General features: G+C 43.5%; 2 protein-coding genes across 10 annotated transcripts in view; one reads left to right on the top strand and one right to left on the bottom strand.

Annotated features, from left to right (window-relative positions):
• LOC140210127 (6-phosphofructo-2-kinase/fructose-2,6-bisphosphatase 2-like) overlaps positions 1-1,672 on the bottom strand; it is a 103,889-nt gene extending 102,217 nt beyond the window's left edge. For 8 of the 9 annotated variants that reach the window (XM_072278979.1, XM_072278986.1, XM_072278982.1 and 5 more), the window contains exon 1: positions 1,606-1,672. Coding sequence is in view for 1 of the 9 variants with exons in the window: in XM_072278981.1 (XP_072135082.1) it covers positions 1,606-1,627 (22 nt within the window). In the remaining 8 variants the exon portion in view is untranslated. The remainder of the gene's footprint in view (positions 1-1,605) is intronic. The other variant, XM_072278981.1, reaches the window with a different exon arrangement.
• Positions 1,673-1,798: 126 nt separating this feature from the next.
• Positions 1,799-13,635, top strand: yod1 (YOD1 deubiquitinase). Its single transcript, XM_072277831.1, has 3 exons — positions 1,799-1,828; positions 8,896-9,109; positions 11,550-13,635. Exons 2-3 carry the CDS (start codon positions 8,902-8,904, stop codon positions 12,251-12,253), a joined length of 912 nt encoding a protein of 303 aa, XP_072133932.1. The 5' UTR covers positions 1,799-1,828; positions 8,896-8,901; the 3' UTR covers positions 12,254-13,635.
• The last annotated feature ends 5,046 nt before the right edge of the window (positions 13,636-18,681 follow it).

Raw genomic sequence — 18,681 nt, 5'->3', positions numbered from 1 at the left:
TCATGGTTCCTATTACTGAGGTAGTGAAACTGTATCATTTTCACTCCTGATGTTTCTGGCGTGTCCAGTCCTGAATGCTTGAAACCACAGTGAGCAAAACGGTTTGGAATTGTCTTACTACTTATCTCTTGCCAACCATCAGTGACAAAAATCACTGCTTTGAACATGAGAACACATATCTGATGCTACTTAAAAACTCTTCACTCTAGGCAGTATAGTGTCTAACAACCACACAAGTGCACGTGACTGGCACTAGTTAGAAACTGTTTGGCAATAGTCTCTTGTCCCAATTAAGCAGCATAGTGCCCAAGTAAACAAAGGGAAGACGTTGCAGAGGGATCGTCCACTGAGTCAGTGTGGGTAAAAATCAGAAACATAAAGGGAGCATTTGGGAGTATTTTATGGACCCCAATAGCAACAGGGAACCTGATGGAGAGGCAGACTGTGTAAAGGTGCAAAATAACAGGGTTGCTGGATTAATCCTAAAAGGAGAAATTTCACTCAGTGGGTACTGAATGTTTGACTTCACTCAAAAACACAGTGGAGTCTTAGCTATTGTTTACATTTAAAACAGACTGATACTTCTGCACATGACAGAATTCAAGGGAAATATAAGGCTGTTGGGGGGGTGGTACTGAGTGGCATACAGCAGGCTCAAAGGGCCAAATGGCCAACCTGCTCCAATTTCTTAAACCTGGAAAGGAATTTTGCTCCCTTAATGTGTCACAGCCTTCCAGCTCCTTTCACAAGTCATTTATTGAGGCAGAGAAATGGCAATGATTTGCTCTTGTCCAGCATAGTTCTTACTTCTTCATTCCAGAACATTCTTTCAAACTAAATTGCAAGACTACCACTTTCACTCAATAACTCCAACCACTAAACAGTGACTTCGGACTGTATTCTGAAATTAGTCCACAAAGATAGTGCAAAATAAAACTAAAAGGACTGCAGTGGTTTATCCAATACACCAGGACGCACAACTTCCTCCAGGTTCAGTAATGTCACAAGCCATGAATGAACGTCAAGATTCAAAAAATTCGTCGTACATTTATTATCAAGGTATATATAAATTTTACAACCTTGAGATTTGTCGGCTGACAGGTAGCCACAAAGCAAGTTCATCACCACACACCGACGATGCAGTCTCTGCACAATGTCGATTTGGAGCGTTCTGCATTTGGCGTTTGATCGCTTGTCAAAATCGTAAAGGATTTCATTCTGCTACCTAATTGTGCAGGCAAGAACTTTCGGATTCTGTTCGGAGCGGAGAATCAATGAGGGGCACATTTTCAAAGAGCCGATTTCAGGGAGATTACATACTGAGAGGGACACACACAGCTATGCTGGAGAGCTCCTGCCCAACTCACACACCACTGGTGATAACATATCACACCGGAGCTGGCCGGAGACTCCAGCCGCCCCCCCCATGGCTCTGCCAGGTTATCGCGCTAAAAGGAGCTGCAGGGCACCAGGTACCCAAACCCAGCCCGATGACCCGCTCCCCAGCGCCCGGTCTGTTGACAGGCTGCCCATATCTGGTTCCCGTACCCCGCCGGCGGCTCGGCCAAGCAGACCCACTCCTCGCCAGCCGGTAGCCACCCTTACCTTTCCTCGGCCGCAGCGACATCTTGCACCAGGCTCCGGCACGTGACCGCACGCTGCTATGGTGACGTCACACACGGCCCCGCCCCCCCCCGTGTCAGTTGCTATCAAGCCCCTCCCCCCCAGCCGTTGAGGGGCGGGTTCACATGTCGGGGGGTAAGCGCATGCGTCCTGCTCTCGGCGCCGGCGTGGTGTGACGGCCGTGGAATGTGTCAGCGCTACTGAGGTACTGAGCGGGGTGGGTCGGGAGGAAGCGGTTTCTGGGGACCGGGTATGGTTACGGCTACGGGGAAGATGGGAATCGGGGCCGTGTGCGCTGGGGGTGAGGGGGGTGGAAGGAGAGAGGAGATGAAGACCTGGGTACGGGAGGGGGGCGGCGGTTGCAAGCTAGCTAGGTGTGACCCGGGAAGCGGGTCTGAGGAAGAGGGGCGGGCGGGCAGGAGATTGAGGTGGGTTGGTGGGACTGTTGCTGAGGTGTGCATGGTGAGGGGCGATGGGCTTGGAGTCCCGGCAGCTGCTGTGGACAGATATGCTCAGGCACTAGGGCAGAGCGAGGTGGGGGTAGAATGGGGGGGGCAGTGGAATGTTACTGAGATGTGTTACCGTTACCGATATTACTGGGGATGAGGATGATGCGGGAAGATGAGGACTGGTGGTTGCCTTAGCTCAGTATTAGGGGCAGCAGGAGCCGGAGGTGGGTTGTGGGCTGTGGGCCGTGACATATGTGTTACATTACTGCTGCAGGGATGGGATGGGGAAGTGTGTTGCTGAGAAACTGGGGTGATGGGGAGGTAGGTCAGGGTCGAGTGAAGCGTGTTACTGTTTTTCAGATATGGTGGCTATGGGAGCCACAGCCTGGCACAGAGTTTTACTGCCTGTTGGCTGGCAGGGAGACTGTGTTCATGTGTGGGGTATTGCTGTACACTGGGTAGAACACAGGAGACTTGGGGCTGCTGTCCAGTCCTAGACTGCACAGCTAACGCACTGCTAGAACAGCTTCAGTGGAGTGGGGCTGCTGGTGAACGAGCAGAGTGATATGTGGGGATTGGAGTAGGGGCTTCCTTTCAGCCGGGAACCGGCTACCTTGGGTGTGTCGAATGGGGCAGCTGTGTCATACAGGCTTCTCTCTCCATAGCTACTACCTGATAGAACCTGTGTTCTTTCTGCTTTCTTTACTTCAGATTCTCAGCAACCGCAGGTTTCTGTAACAGTGCAAGCATTTTTGTCTGTCACTCCTTCCCTGTTTGTGTCTCCTCTAGACAGTTACTGCAGGTGATGAATAAATTAAAAGGGTAAATGCACACACTTTTTTCCCCTCCAGTAAAAGGCAACAAAAAAAAACTACAGAGTATAGGTTTAAGATGAGAGGGGAGAGACTAGACACATTGCCACAATAGGTCAACAGCAGATGCAATCTCAATGGTTCTTCACAGGCCTTTAGACTACCTGGACAAGACAAACAACAATGTCAGGATGCTGTTCATCAACTATAACTGAGCATTTAATACCATCATTCCCTCAATCCTAATTGCAAAGTTACAAAACCTGGGTCTCTGTACCTCCTTCTGCAATTGGATCCTCGACGTCCTAACCAGAAGGTCACAATCTGTGCGGATTGGTGATAACATCTCCTCGCTGACGATCAACACTGATGCACCTCGGGTGTGTGCTTAGCCCACTACTCTACTCTCTATATACCCATGACTGTGTGGCTAGGCGTAGCTCAAATGCCATTTATAAATTTGCTGATGAAACTATCATTGTTGGTAGAATCTCAGGTGGTGATGAGAGGGTTTACAGGAGTGAGATATGCCAACTAGTGGAGTGGTGTCACAGCAACAACCTGGCACTCAACGTCAGTAAGACGAAAGAGCTGATTGTGGACTTTCAGAAGAGTAAGATGAAGGAACACATACCAATCCTTATAGAGGGATCAGAAGTGGAGAGAGTGAGCAGTTTCAAGTTCCTGGATGTCAAGATCTCTGGGGATCTAACCTGGTCCCAGCATATCAATGGAGTTATAAAGAAAGCAAGACAGCGGCTATATTTCATTAGGAGTTTGAAGAGATTTGGTATGTCTACAAATACACTCAAAATCTTCTATAGATGTACCAAGATGTACACAGGACTAAAGAAAGCGGCAGAGGGTTGTAAATTTAGTCGGCTCCCTCTTGGGTACTAGCTAAACAAAGTACCCAGGACATCTTCAAGGAGCCGTGTCTCAAAGAGGCAGTGTCCATTATTAAGGACCTCCAGCACCCAGGGCATGCCCTTTTCTCACTGTTACCATCAGGTAGGAGGCACAGAAGCCTGAAGTCACACACTCAGCGACTCAGGAACAGCTTCTTCCCCTCTGCCATCTGATTCCAAAATGGACATTGAACCCTTGGATACAATCTCACTTTTTTATTATAGAGTATTTCTGGGTTTTTTTGCACAATTTTTAATCTATTCAATATATGTATACTGTAATTTATTTTTTATTATTATTTGTTTAGTTTTTTCTTCTATATTATGTATTGCATTGAACTGCTGGCTGCCAAGTTAACAAATTTCATGTCACATGCTGGTGATTCTAAACCTGATTCTGATTTAAAGTGACCTGAGGCCAATGAGAGCTTCCTTTAGGAGGGTGAACCCACAGAAAGCATCTGGCCCTGTCGAGTACTAAAGTTCTGTGCTGATCAACTGGCTGGAGTGCTCACTGATATCTTTAACCTCTTACTTCAGCAGTCTGAGGTACCCACCTGCTTCAAGCAGGCTTCAATTATACAGGTGCCCAGGAGAACGTGGTAACCTGCCTCAATGACTATCATCCAGTAGCACATCCACTGTAATGAAGCGTTTTGAGAGGTTCATAATGAAACATATCAACTCCTTACCTGAGAAGCAACTTAGATCTGCTCCAGCTATCTGCTCCTAATATCACAACAGGTCCTCAGCAGATACCATCTCACTGGCTCCTCACTCTACACTGGAACATCTGGGCAGTGCAGGTGCATACATCAGGATGCTCTTCATTGTCTATAGCTGAGCATCCCCTCAAAACTAATCCATCAGCCCCAAGACCTAGGCCTCAATACCTCCGTGTGCAACTGGATCCTCGATTTCCTCACTTGCAGACCCAGTAAGTTTGGTTTGGTTTAGAAACAACATCTCCTCCACAATCTCTGTCTGCACAGGTGCACCACAAAGCTGTGTGGTTAGCCCCCTGCTCTACTCACTTTACACTTATAACTGCGAGGCTAAGCGCAGCTCCAGTGCCATATTTAAGTTCGCTGATGATGCCACTGTCAATGGCGGAATCAAAGGTGGGTAATGAACTGCAGATAGGGAGACTAAATACCTGGCTGAGTGATGTCATGACAACAACCAGTCATTCAATGTCAGCAAGACCAAAGAGCTGATATTGACCTCAGGAGGAGGGAATCAGAGGTCCATGAGCCAGTCCTCATTGGGGAATCAGAGGTCGAGTGTCAGCAACTTCAAATTCCTTGGCATTATCATTTCAGAGAATCTGCCCTGGACCCAGCCCGTAACAGCCATTACAAAGCAAGCACAGCAGTGTTTCTACTTTCTTAGAAGTTTACGAAGATTCAGCATGTCATCTAAAACTTTGACAAACTTCTATAGATGTGCCGTGGAGAATTTATTGACTGGTTGCGTCACAGTCTGATATGGAACCATCAATGCCTTTGACCAGAAAAGCCTACAAAACATAGTGGATACAGTCCAGTTGATCACAGCTAAAGCCCTCCCCACCATTGAGCACTTCTACAAGGAGCAGTTTTGCAGGCTCAAGGACTTCCCCATCTAGCCTGTGATCTCTTCTCACTGCTACCATCAGGAAGGAGATACAGGAGCCTCAGGACTTGTATCAAAGTTCAAAGTAAATTTATGGATGTCACCATTTACAACCCTGAGATTAATTTTCCTGCGGGAATTCACAGTAAATACAAGATACACAATAGAATCAATGAAAGACCTCACCCAACAGGATGGACAAACAACCAATGTGCAAAAAAAACAAACTGCAAATACAAAAAAGAGAAAATAAATAATAACAGTAAACAATAAATATCAAGAACATGAGCTGGTGAGTCCAGTTCAGTGATGGTGACATCACCAGGTTCAAGTCAAGTCGATTTTTATTGTCATTTCAACCATAATTGCTGGTACAGTACACCGTAAAAACAAGACAATGTTTTTCAGGACCATGGTGCTACATGAACAATACAAAAATAACACAAAACTACACTAGACTACAGACCTACCCAGGACTGCATAAAGTGCACAAAACAGTTCAGGCATTACAATAAATAATAAACAAGACAATAGGCACAGTAGTGGGCAGTAGGTTGGTGTCAGTCCAGGCTCTGGGTATTGAGGAGTCTGATGACTTGGGGGAAGAAACCGTTACATAGTCTGGTCGTGAGAGCCGGAATATTTCAGTGCCTTTTGCCAGATGGCAGGAGGGAGAAGAGTTTGAGGGGTACGTGGGATCCCTCATAATGCTGTTTGCTGTACGGGTGCAGCGTGTGGTGTAAATGTCTCTAATGGTGGGAAGAGAGACCCCAGTGATCTTCTCAGCTGACTTCACTATCCGCTGCAGGGTCTTGCTATCCGAGGTGGTGCAATTTCCGAACCAGGCAGTGATGCAGCTGCTCAGGATGCTCTCAATACAGCCTCTGTAGAATGTGGTGAGGATGGAGGGGTGGGACATGGACTTTCCTCAGCCTTCACAGAACGTAGAGACGCTGCTGGGCTTTCCTTGCTATGGAGCTGGTGTTGACGGACCAGGTTCAGGAACAGTTATTGCCCTCAACCCTCGGGCTACTGAACCAGAGGGAATAACGGCACTCATCCCAACACTGAACTGTTCCCACAACCTATGCACTCACTTTCAAGGGCTTTTAATTTCATGTTCTCTATTTATTGCTTATTTATTTAATATTTTGTGTTTTATTTGTACAAATTGTTATCTTTTGCACATTGTCCGCTTGTCCATCTTGTGTGTGTTATTTTTCATTGATTCTATGGCATTTCTTTGTATTTACTGTGAATGCCTGCAAAAAAAAGAATCTCAGAGTTGTATGTGGTGACGTATGTCCTTTGATAGTACATTTACTTTGAACTTTGAATGGTGATTACTTCAAGTGGGTGGTCGGTATATGGAAGTGGTGGATGGGCTCACCCGTCTTATAAAGACACTACCCAGAAGAAGGCAATGGCAAATATACAACCATCCACCAGCTGCTCCCACGGCTTCACATAACTCTGATCAGAGCTAAGCAGCCACTACACCTTGCCTGGGGGAGACCTGCAGGCTATCAGAGCCTTCTACCTCCTTTGGTAGAGGTGTATCTCCACCCAGCACAGTATTGCAATTACTATAATTTGCCAACATAAATGGGACAGAAAGGGGAAGAGCAAGTGAGTGTTCATGGGCTCATGGACCATTCTAGTGGAGGGGAAGAAACTGTTCCTGAATCTTTCAATGCATCTGTTCAGGCTCCTGGCAGTAACGAGACTCGGACAGTGAGCATCCGTGGTTATGGATGCTGCCTTCCTGAAGTGCGGCCTCTTGGATGGTGGAGAGGGTCGTGCCTGTGATGGAGCTGGCTAAGCCTACAACACTCTGCAGTTTTGCTCACCTGTCTCAGTGTGTCTTTGGACTATGGAACAAAATTGAAGAAAATACTCGCATCCATGGGTAGAACATACAAAGACAACTTACAGGTGGCGCCAGAACTGAACTCTGGAATGCCCCGAGTTGTAATAATGTTGAGCTATGCCACTGGTTTCAATAAGACATTGGAGCACAATTTGGCTATTCGGCTCATTGAGTGATCTGCCATTCTATCATGGCTGATTTATTTTCTCTCTCAACCCCATGTACTTGCCTTCTCCCCATAACCTTGGTCTCCACAGCCATCTGTGGCAATGAACTCCACAGATTCTCATTTCTGCTCTATTCTACAGCAATGTGGACAGATTTGGTCACTATTATAGGAAAGTGCTATTAAACTAGAAAGGGTGTTGAAAAGAGTTACCAAGATGAGCTTGAGTTACAAGGAGAGATTGCTTACGCCAGGACTTTATTCCCTGGAGTGTAGAAATTGAGGAGGTAACCTGATAGAGGTATATAAGGTCATGAAGGTTAGCAGGATGAAATCTTAGTCTGTTGCCCAGGGAGGAGATTCTAATAACAGGAGGGCATGGCATTAAAATCAGAGACGAGAGGTTTTAAAGATACATCAGGGCAGGTTCTTCATGCAAAGGGTGGTACGTATTTGGAATGAGTTGGATGAGATCTAAAAGCAATGAAATAAATTGGATCAGAGAGGTTTAGAAGGCTGCAGGTCAATGTGGTCAGATGGGATGAGCTCCCTGGGCAATATAATCAGCATGGCTGAGTTGGGTCAAAGGGCCTGTTCTATGCTGTATGACTGTGCTGATAGTTCCTCCGTTGTCTTTATATTAAACCACTTGCCCGTCATTTATTCTGGGACTAAATAGGAGAAGGTTCCCGTCACAGAATCAGGCACATCCAGCTCAATTTAACCCACTGATTTTGCTGATGTTTTTCCTTCAAAAGGTAAAATTATTCTCGTTGCTTCTTTGCCTAGCATGACTGTGAGCCTGTGTGCTGTAGGTGTCTCTCAAATTTGATTTTGCTTTGAGAAGTGGATTGACAAGAGCAAGGTGGTAGACATTGCCCACATGGACTTCATCAGGGTTGGCCGAAGTCATGTTAGAATGGTCTAGAAAGTTAGATCATGTGAACCTTGTGTTTTGTATCTCAGGCTTTTACATTTTCTGCCCAATGGGAGATGGTCAAAGAGAGAATGACCAAGGTATGAGGGCCCCTTGATTATGTTGTGTGTATATGTGTATACACATACATCACTATATACACACAGGTCTACCTATATTGAGAGTAGAGAGAGAGAAATCAAGACAAATGTTATTTGTTATTGTGGATCTTAGTTACAGCTTAGTGTTATGTGATCATTCCCACACAACTAACTTCTCATGTAGCAATTTGATTTTTTTTCATTATCTGATAATAAAACAATAACTTGCATTGTATAATTGTCTCATTTCTGTGCTGTCAGCTCCTATTAAGCACTTTTGAAATGAGTGGTGCAACATTTTAACTGTATGGGGCACAGCAACACACAGACTTGGTCACTTTGAATCACTGGTATAAATGGTAAAAGAAAAATGGATCTTGTCAACGAAATCCTAGCAGAATGTCACCTTTGACCGAATTTCACTTTGTTCCTTCAGAGTAAAATGCTGCGTTTGCGATGCAAGGCGAAGAATGGAACCCACCTGATGCAAGGGCTGACCTCATCATCCAGTGTCCAAGAGCTGAAAGATAAAGTGGAAGAGCTAACAGGGGTTCCATGTGCTCTGCAGAAAATTATGGTGGGATATCCTCCATGCTGCCTGGATCTCCACAATGGAGAACTGGCTCTCAAGGATTGTCCTATCAAATCTGGTGAGTGTATTAAAGGCCCCGTCTACAGAACAAAGGAGTAAATGCTGCCTGAGTAATTAAGAGGGCAGGGCCAAGTCGGAGGTGTTCTGCATAGGAGTCATGTAATCTGCATTTGCCTTTGGTATTCCGGAGGCCACCAATTGAACACTAAACATGAAGCACTAGCCACCTAGTGAGGTGGCGGAGGACTAAAGGATAGCTAATGTTGCTCCCTTGTTCAAGAAAGGCTGTACCAATAAACTAGAAAATTACAGGCCAGTGAACTTGAAGTCAGTGGATAAATTATTGGAAGATATTTTAAAAGATGCATAAGTATTTGGATAGACAAGGACTGATTAGGGATAGTCAACATGGCTTTGTACGTGGTAGGTCATGTCTAACCAATCTTGTACAAGTTTTTCAAGGAAGTTACTAAGAAAGTTGATGAAGGAAAGGATGTTGTCGAAATGCACTTTAGCAAGGCCTTTGACAAAGCCCCATATAAGAAGCTGCTCCAGAAGGTTCAGTTGCTTGGCATTCAAGATGAGATAGTAGATTGGATTTGATACTGGCTTTGTGGGAGAAGCTAGAGAGCGGTAGTAGATGGATGTCTCTCTGAGTGGAGGCCTGTGATTAGTAGTGTGCTGCAGAGATCGGTGCCGAGACCGTTGTTTGTCATCTATGTCAACAATCTGGATGGTAATGTAAACTGGGTCAGAAAATTGTAAAAGGGGGCATAGTGGTCGGTGAGTAACACTATCAAAGTTTGCAGTGTGATGGGTACCAGCTAGAAAAATGGTAGACAGAATTTAATGCAGATGAGTGTGATGTTGCACTTTGGACAAACCTGGTTAGGACTTCACATCAGAGCACTGAGGAGTGTGATAGTCAGAGGGACCTGGGAATTTAGGTCTGTAATTCCTTGAAAGTGGCATCACAAGTAGATAGGGTTGTAAACAGAGCTTTTGGCACACTGGCCTTCGTAAATCAGAGTTTGAGTACCGGAGTTGGATTGTTATGTTGAAGTTGCATAAGATGTTGGTGAGGCTTAATTTGGACTATTGTGTGCAGTTCTGGTCACCTACCTAGAGAAAAGATGTAAATAAGATTGAAAAAATGCAGAGAAAAATCACAAGGAAGTTGCCAAGGCTTGAGGACCTAAGGAATAGGGAAAGGCTGAATAGGTTAGGATTTTATTCCCTGGAGCATAGGAAAATGAGAAGAGATTTGATAGAGGTATACAAAATTGAGGGGTAGAGACAGGGTAACTGCAAACAGGTTTTTTCCCCTGGGTTCAGGTGAGAATAGAACTAAATTTCTGGATTAGGAGTGAAAGCTGAAATATTTAAGGGGAACCTGAGGGCAAGCTTCTTCACTCAGGAGGAGGAGTGAGCATGGAATGAGCTACCAGCGGAAGTGACGGATGTAGGCTCCATTGCAACGTTTAAGAGAAGTTTGGATAAGTACATGGATGGGAGGGGTTTGGAGGCTATGGTCCGGGTGCGGGAAGATGGGACTAGGCAGAAGATCAGGTCGGACTGAATGGGCCTGCTTTTGCATTGGAGAAAGTGCAAGTGAACTACTGCTTCATTGGGTCAGAAGGTTTGGGGTCTGGGTGGTGGGAAGGGAAGGTGTTGGGTCTCCTGGGATGGTGTGAGCAGATGACTAGCTGGCCAAGTAACCTCAGCATTCCACTGCCCTGAGGATGGTGAATCTGTAGAATTCAGAGGACTGCGGAAGCCAAGTCATTTGTATGTATTTAAGACAGCGATTGACAGCTTCTCATTCAGTGAGGGATTTAAAGATTATGGAAGAATGGAGTTAAAAATCCCTTATTATGTGATCTGCCCTTAGCAAGCAAGTTCAATTGTCTACACTTAAACGTCTTAATTAAAAACATATTTTACATACCTGGGAAAAAACTGGGAGTCAGTAAATCAGGAAATCAAAAGGACAGTTCAGAAGAAATTACTTTATCAAAAAAGTGGCAAGTGGGAATATAATGCTATACTAATTGGTGGTTGGGGTGAATGGTGAGGATGTGTTGTTTATCAGGAAATCCCAACCTTTTTATGCCATGGACCAATACCATTAAGCAAGGCGTCCATGCACCCCAGGTTGGGAACCACTGGTTTAGATAAAGGCTGGGTAAAGACATGAGAAAGGAATGGAGTCATAGAAAACTACAGCACAGAAATAGGCTATTCTGCCCATCTAGTCCATGCCAAACTATTAATCTGTCTAAACCCATTAAGCCCTCCCATCCATGTATCTTCAGAAAATTTCTTTTAGATGTTGATTTGGAGAGGTTTATATGAGCAAGTAGCTGAATGAAGAGTGACAACCTAGCGTGAAAGATCTGTTTCTTTGCTCTATATTCCTTGTCATTGATGTATTTCTTCATAATGTCTAAACCAATTCTGAAATAATCAAGTAGGTCACACTAAACACTCTTTTCCAGGAGATACTTTGATTGTGGAGGAGGAACGGGACGTAGTGAAAACCAAAGGTTCCGCCTCAAAGCTTGGTGTGGAAAGCTCAGATACGAGTACTTTTCCGCACCTGACTCGACATGTTGTCCCTGCAGACAACTCCTGCCTCTTCACAAGTATCCACTATGTGGTAGAAGGAGGTGTCTGTGAACCAAACTGTGCCCCAGAAATGCGAAACCTGATCGCCCAGATCGTGGCAAGTGACCCCCACTCGTACACAGAAGCGGTACTGGGAAAGAGTAATTGGGAATACTGTAACTGGATTTGCCGGAGTGACACATGGGGAGGGGCCATTGAGATCTCCATTCTATCCAAATTTTACCGGTGCGAGATCTGTGTCGTGGATACACAGACAGTACGAATCGACAGGTTTGGAGAGGACGTCAGCTACACGAAGCGGGTGCTTCTGATTTACGACGGGATTCACTACGACCCGTTGGAACGGCGGTTTGAGGACCCCGAGACCCCACCGCAAACCATCTTCTCCACGGCGGATGATGTTGTACTCGCTCAGGCACTGGAGCTGGGCGATGAGGCTAGAAGAAAACGGCAGTTCACCGATCTGAACAGATTCACACTGCGTTGCATAGTCTGCCAGAAGGGCCTGGTGGGTCAGGTAGAAGCTAGGGAGCATGCTAAAGAGACGGGGCACACCAACTTCGGAGAGGTGTGATGTTCAGAAAATTACTTACCTCACGCTCCTGGAATGCACTGGAATATTTCTTTAGGAACAAAATGGAATTATATGGATCTTTTAAACCCTGGTTTGATTAGTTGTGAGCTGATCAAATTGCTGGTTGGTTGAAAAGGTTAGTTCTCATTGTTAAACTGCTGTTTACATAGTAGGAATTGATTTTGCCTGATTATTCCAATCTATTATTATACACCTCTCATTGCATATTAAAATATTACTGCCTCAGGTTTTCCCCATTAGGTGTATTAACTAATGGAGAGATTTAGTTGCCAGAAAAATATGTCAGTGGTTTCTCCAGACTTTGATTGTTCCCGATTAAATTCACAGGAATGAGCCAAACTGAAAACCTCCTTACTGCAAAACATTCAACTGAAGAAAGTACATGTAAACTTTTTGGTGTGAATACTAATTCCTCTAGGTTCATCATTCCACTGTGGGGGGGGGGCAGTGGGCAAGGGTAAGAGCGCGGTTGCCTGTTTAATGATTTAACAAGTTTTTAGTGGTCAGTTCTTCAGAATAACATCCTGAGCTACCACTTTCATTTCTAGCCCATGTTGATGGCCTGAAATGTTTTTTAATTGTTCTGCTGAGTTACCATTTATTGCAGGGATTTCTAACCTGGGGTCCACGGACCCCCCGGTTAGTGGTAGGGACATAAGAAAGGTTGCGAGCCCCTCATTTATTGTATAAATGCCTAGTAACCCACTTTCCCAGCCAAAGGGAAGTTTCACTGAATAGCCCAAGGCAACTCTAAGATCAGGAATCCCTACCCTTTATAGAAGTAGTAATGGCATATTGTATCCGGGACTAAGCTACACACTCAACCAAAATATTTCACAAGTGAGATCTTGAGGAATGTTCACTGGATACCTTTGCCTCCCTAAAAATTCGAAAGCTGTTACAGCATCAAATTGTTACTTGAAAGGCAAAGATTTGGTTCTTAGATGATTGTGTAAACAGACAAGGGGGCAGCCCTATTGGTGATGCAGTTTCCTAAACAAAATATCCAAGACAGAGGCAGTTCAGGTGCAGTTAATAAATTTGAATTCTGAGGAAACAACCTTCCTATAATTTTCAGATATGAAACTTTGCAATTCCTCCACTAGCACGTGGAGAATCGTTACTTGATCTCAGTTACACTGTCAACGGGTGGATCTGTGAGTGTCCTAGTCCAAAGCTTTCCCAGTAAACAACTTTTGGATAATCAAATCCTTGACAGTGCCTCTTAACATTGACTCAGTGCACTGCATAAGAATTGATGGTTTTTCAAAGTCAAACTTAATTCAAATCTACTCATCTTAATTGAATGACACAATTAAAATCGTGGTCCCCTGTTTTAACCATTTATCTGAAAATGGCTTCTACCCAGTCAAAATTGTGACAGAATTAGGGTTGTTTTCTATGTGACTCACTTGTAGACATTAGCAAAGAAATTGTTTTGGAAAGCTGATCTTTAAAGATGACATTGATCTTTGAAGATGACTTTTGATTTAATTGATGTTAAATTTATTTATGCAAGTATTCATTTTGTAGCAGGCCTAAACTGCTTTAGTCACAATCATTTTATGTGCCACATGTTTTTATCAGACATACATATGTAAATGTTTTAGATTTTTTCTAATGTACCTGTAATTTATTTAAAGATGAAAACATTTTAAATAGTGAAAAAAATGGAGTTTTTGGTGCTATTATCAGAAGGAAGCCATTTTTAAAAAATTTCTAAAGCTCTATTTAGAATTTTTCAGGATTGAGTCAACTGCAAATGAACAATGTTCAGATGTGAAAGCTCAGCTAACAAATATTACGAGTAGCAACTTGATTTCGTTATTGGCCCAGCATGTGGATGATGCCTTTGGGTTATTGTTTTCAGCTAATTCTAATAACTTAAGCAAAATCCTGTTACAGATTATTATCTGAGTGTGTGGATACGCCAAATTTTGTACCACAAGGTTATTATTGTAGTTGTTCAATATAAGGTAATGTTAGGAAACAACTCAGCTTATTCCAGAAACCATCAAGTGCGTGCACCCTTTGCTTCTCTGTTACGTTGGGTGCAAAGTAATGATCTCTGTGGCAGCAATGTGCCTTACACCCAACTCTGAAACCAATATTGTACAACATCTCCAAAGAACGTGGTATTTTGCTATATTTCAAGTGCTTTTTCCTTCGCAGATCATTTGGGACTAATTTCACATCACAAGTGTCTCTGGTTGCCAGTGTGAGCTAGAGGTCAAGAGTCTAGTTTTAATCTTTGCCAGTAGTACTTCTGCAGGATAAGCTGTCCCCCTCAAATATTCCTCTGTACAAGTTCACTACCAATAAGTGAGTCCCATAGTGTCATTGCTGTTCAATCTAAAGGTAATTTCCTTTCAAATCTTCCTGAACAGATTACGTTACTAACCCTTGTTTAAATGCTTTTTTTTGGGCAGTCTCTTGTAATTTTAGATAAACGCATGCACTTGAAAGAGGATTCTCCTTGTTCTGCCTTTGGCAAATAATTGCACTACTGCTATGTGCCTGCAGGTGGCATCTCAACCTAAGAGATGCAGCAATCATTGGTTAATGCACCATCAGTATGGTTCATGGCTAGATCATGAAGGGGACATTTCTATATTCTTGTTGCTAAAAGATTTTTAAAAGAGTTTGTGTCTATACTCATTAACTAATATCATGTAGCTATTTGCTTGAGTTATTGTCGAGTTATTTCTATAATTCCTCGTCACTGAAATTTATTACGAATATAGCAGAAGGCCTTTCAGCCCATCTAGTTGAATGATCCTAGTGATCCAAATTCAGTTCCATGAACCTGCTTTCTTCCCATATCCTTTGATTTATTTAACCATTACCATTTCTCCTTGAATATATTTCAGTAATTGGTCTCAACTGCCTTCTCTGGTGCAGAATTCCACAGGTTTACCACTCAAGGGTGTGGATATTTCTCCTCATCTGAGTCCTACATGACTTGTCCCTTCTCGTTAGAGCCCCTTGAAATAAGACCCTTGTCCTTGGGCTGTGACCGTGAACCCTCCCACCATCAGGAACATCCTGCATCTGGTCTATCCAGAACTGTTAAAAATGTCAGAATCAGGTTGATTATCACTGACATATGCTGTGAAATTTTTTTGTTTTGTGACAGCAGTACAATGCAAGACATGAAATGTACCACAAATTACAATAAGAAATCAAAAAGAGAGAGAAATATTAATGGTAGTGTTCACAGACCATTCAGAAATCTGATGGCGGAGGGGAAGAAAATGTTCCTAAAATGTTGAGTGTGGCTCTTAGGGCTCCTGTGCCTTCTCCCTGGTGGTAGTAATAAGAAGTGGTGGGGACCTTTATGATGGGTGCTGTCTTTTTGAGGCTTCACCTTTTGAAGATGTCCTCGATGCCAGGGAGGCTGTTGCCCATCATGGAACGAGCTGAGTTTACAACCCTCTGCAGCTTTTACCGATTCTTTACACTAGCCCCTGAAAACCAGACAGTGATGCAACCAGTTAGAATGCTCACCACAGTACATCTGCAGAAATTTTCTAGTCTTGGGTGACATGGACGCCATGTCGCTGAACACTAGCAAATGTGTAGGTTTCTATGAGTTCATTCCAAACTCTACAAAAGAGCCCTAACCAATCCCATCACTGCAGGCTTGTTGAGGCATAATCTGAGTATACATACTAGTGAAAAAGCAAAGAATGAATTCTGATAAAATATTCGGTGTCCTTGTCAGAGATTACATACGGAAACATTTAGAAGCAAACCATTGCAGTTTTTGTACTGTTTGTGTTTGCTTCACAGCCCACCCTATACATTTCCTATGTTTATAGCCTCTCAGTAGAAGATTTAGATTGCTTTTGGGGCCCATTGTAAACACAAGCATTATGTAAACTCAAAAGGGAATTGGATAAGCACTTCAGGAAAAATAATCTGCAAGTCTTCAGGGAACAAATGGTAGAACGTCTCCTCAAAGAGCTAGCATGGAATTGATGGGCAGAAATGTGCTATGACAGGTCTGTAATTTATGAAAGGGTGTTAGAGAGAATCAACAAAATGTGACAGACTTCTGATGACATGAATGTTGAGAGCACTGTCTTACAAAAGCTGGTAAAGTAAAAATACGCTCCTATTCAAAAGAGAAAAGTTAGATTTAACTATCTATCATAAAGATACGTTGTAACATAGATTATTGTACTACATTCATTTGATCAGTATTTTAAAATAAGCTTCAATGACCTATGGTTGGGTTGAGTTATTCGCTAAGCTTTACTTTTCGCAGTTTACTTGCAAACATTTCATCACCTTGCAAGGCAACATTGTCAATGCGCTGTTGACTGTGGTGTGTCCTCCGAATGCTTGGCCTTTATATACTTTTAAGTCAGCTGATTGGCTGAGTGGTGAACTTTGTGCATTGTGGTCAGGAATTTTGCCTGCATCAGCTCGTATACAGGACCGAAGTCTGCATGTTTTACAGAAATGTTTGTGGAAAACCACGCTTCTAAGCATTCTCTTGCATGCCATGTGTTCACTTCTGCCATGACTTTCACTGATGCCCAGTTGAATTTCTGCCCTTGATCTTCATGGGTAGAGTCTAGGGAGAGTGGCCATGCTGCTTAAACCCAGTTGATGTTCATGGATCTTTGTGGATAGTTTTCTCCCAGTCTGGCCAACGTAATATTTGTTGCAGTCTCTGCATTGGGTTTTGTCATTGTATACTGGACTGATTTTGATTATACTTCTACATTTCTAGAGCTAAAATTAAGTGCTGGATCATGTAAAATGTATGGTTAAACACAAAAGATTGTCCTCATGCTGGAAATCTTGAGCAACACACATAAAATACTGGAGAACCTCAGCAGGTCAGGCAGCATCTATAGATTTCTGCAACTTCTGGTAACTTCTCCCCATCACCCTTCTTCCTTTTCCATTTCACATTCTCGCTCCCCTCTTTTACCCCTTCCCCCCACCCTGCCCACCACCTCCTCCTTCCCTTTCTCCCATAGTCCACTTTCTTCTCCTATCAGATTATTTCTTCTTCAGCCCATTACCTCTTCCACCCACCCCCTCCCAGCTTCTCACTTCCCTCCCCCACCCACCTCCGCCTTCACCTGTCACCTGCCAGTTTGTACTCTGCCCCCACCTTATTCTGGCTTCTACCCCCTTCCTTACCAATCCTGATGAACGTCTTGGCCTGAAATGTTGACTGTTTATTCCCCATCATCAATGCTGCCTGACCTACTGAGTTCTGCCAGCATTTTGTGTGTGTCTGTGTGGTTAAATGTTTGTTAAGGCAGCTATGAAACATAACCGGGTTGGCATGTGTTTTATAAGCCCTTGGAAATGTTACAGGCTGGCAGCACTTATTCAAGATTGTCCCATTGTGCTATTTACAGAAGCATTCCATATTCTCAAAATTCAGGTTCGGCAGAAATATTGTTGAGGAGTTGACAACAAAATGCACCTGCCAGACCCGCTTTCTACGTTATACATTACAGCTATGAAATGCTGTGATGAATCATTTTTGACAGCAGTTTAGAGCAGCTGTGTGTATCTGCTACTTGGCCAAAATCTTAGAGAACAATCTCTATAGAATTGGACCAATGGTGATAGGATATCGGTTGTGCACAGATTTTAATTTCACCCACTTCAATGCAAGAGGAAAAGTGTACAGGCTAACCCATTGGAGTCCATGTCGCAGAGCTCAGCCAGACTCAGACTGTCTGGGCTGGCCGTTGCATCTTTTAAAACCATCGATACCACTCGAATTCTCAATAGAATTAACATCATCTCCCTGTCAACACAGGCAGAATCTACTAATATTGGCCTTGTGGGTGATGGCAAACTGAGAATTAAAATGGAACCCTAGTTCCTCAATATTAAAGGGACATCTTATGTCTGCAAGGCCCTGCAAATTAATTCTCCAGCTAACACCCTTCTATTATTTTTATACTTCTCTTGAACACTTAAAAACACTTTTTGTTGTGAATCTTCTCCTGGTATTAGAGTTGATTTAAATCTTTGTTTCTTGGTTTTTAAATTGTCTCTTGTAAATTTTTTATCCTTAGCAAAAAGAAGTCTCATGACTTTCTCTAAAATCCTAAAAGTTGTAACCTTGGCCCAAGGATCTCCTCTGAATAGAAGAACATCTAACCCCTACTAAAACTTTAAAATCACCATTATATAAAATAAGGGTATTAAGATTATTGTGTGGATGGAGTAGTGTCCAACACTGACAGGAGGCCAGTGTGGGAAAGTTTTTAAAGTGGAAAGCCATTGCACCTGGGCAGTTCCACTCACTCGACCTCAGGAGTCCAAGTCCAACGGTACGAACAACTGTCACAAACTGGGACCTTGGTTACAGTGGATGACCATGACATCCTCATGCCCTTCACTCTCCACAGAATGTTCCTGACTGT

Source organism: Mobula birostris, chromosome 14, assembly GCF_030028105.1.
Source record: "Mobula birostris isolate sMobBir1 chromosome 14, sMobBir1.hap1, whole genome shotgun sequence".
NCBI lineage: Eukaryota > Metazoa > Chordata > Chondrichthyes > Myliobatiformes > Myliobatidae > Mobula > Mobula birostris.
The sequence above is the reverse complement of the archived record's forward strand: the minus strand, read 5'-3'. Positions and strand labels throughout refer to the sequence as shown.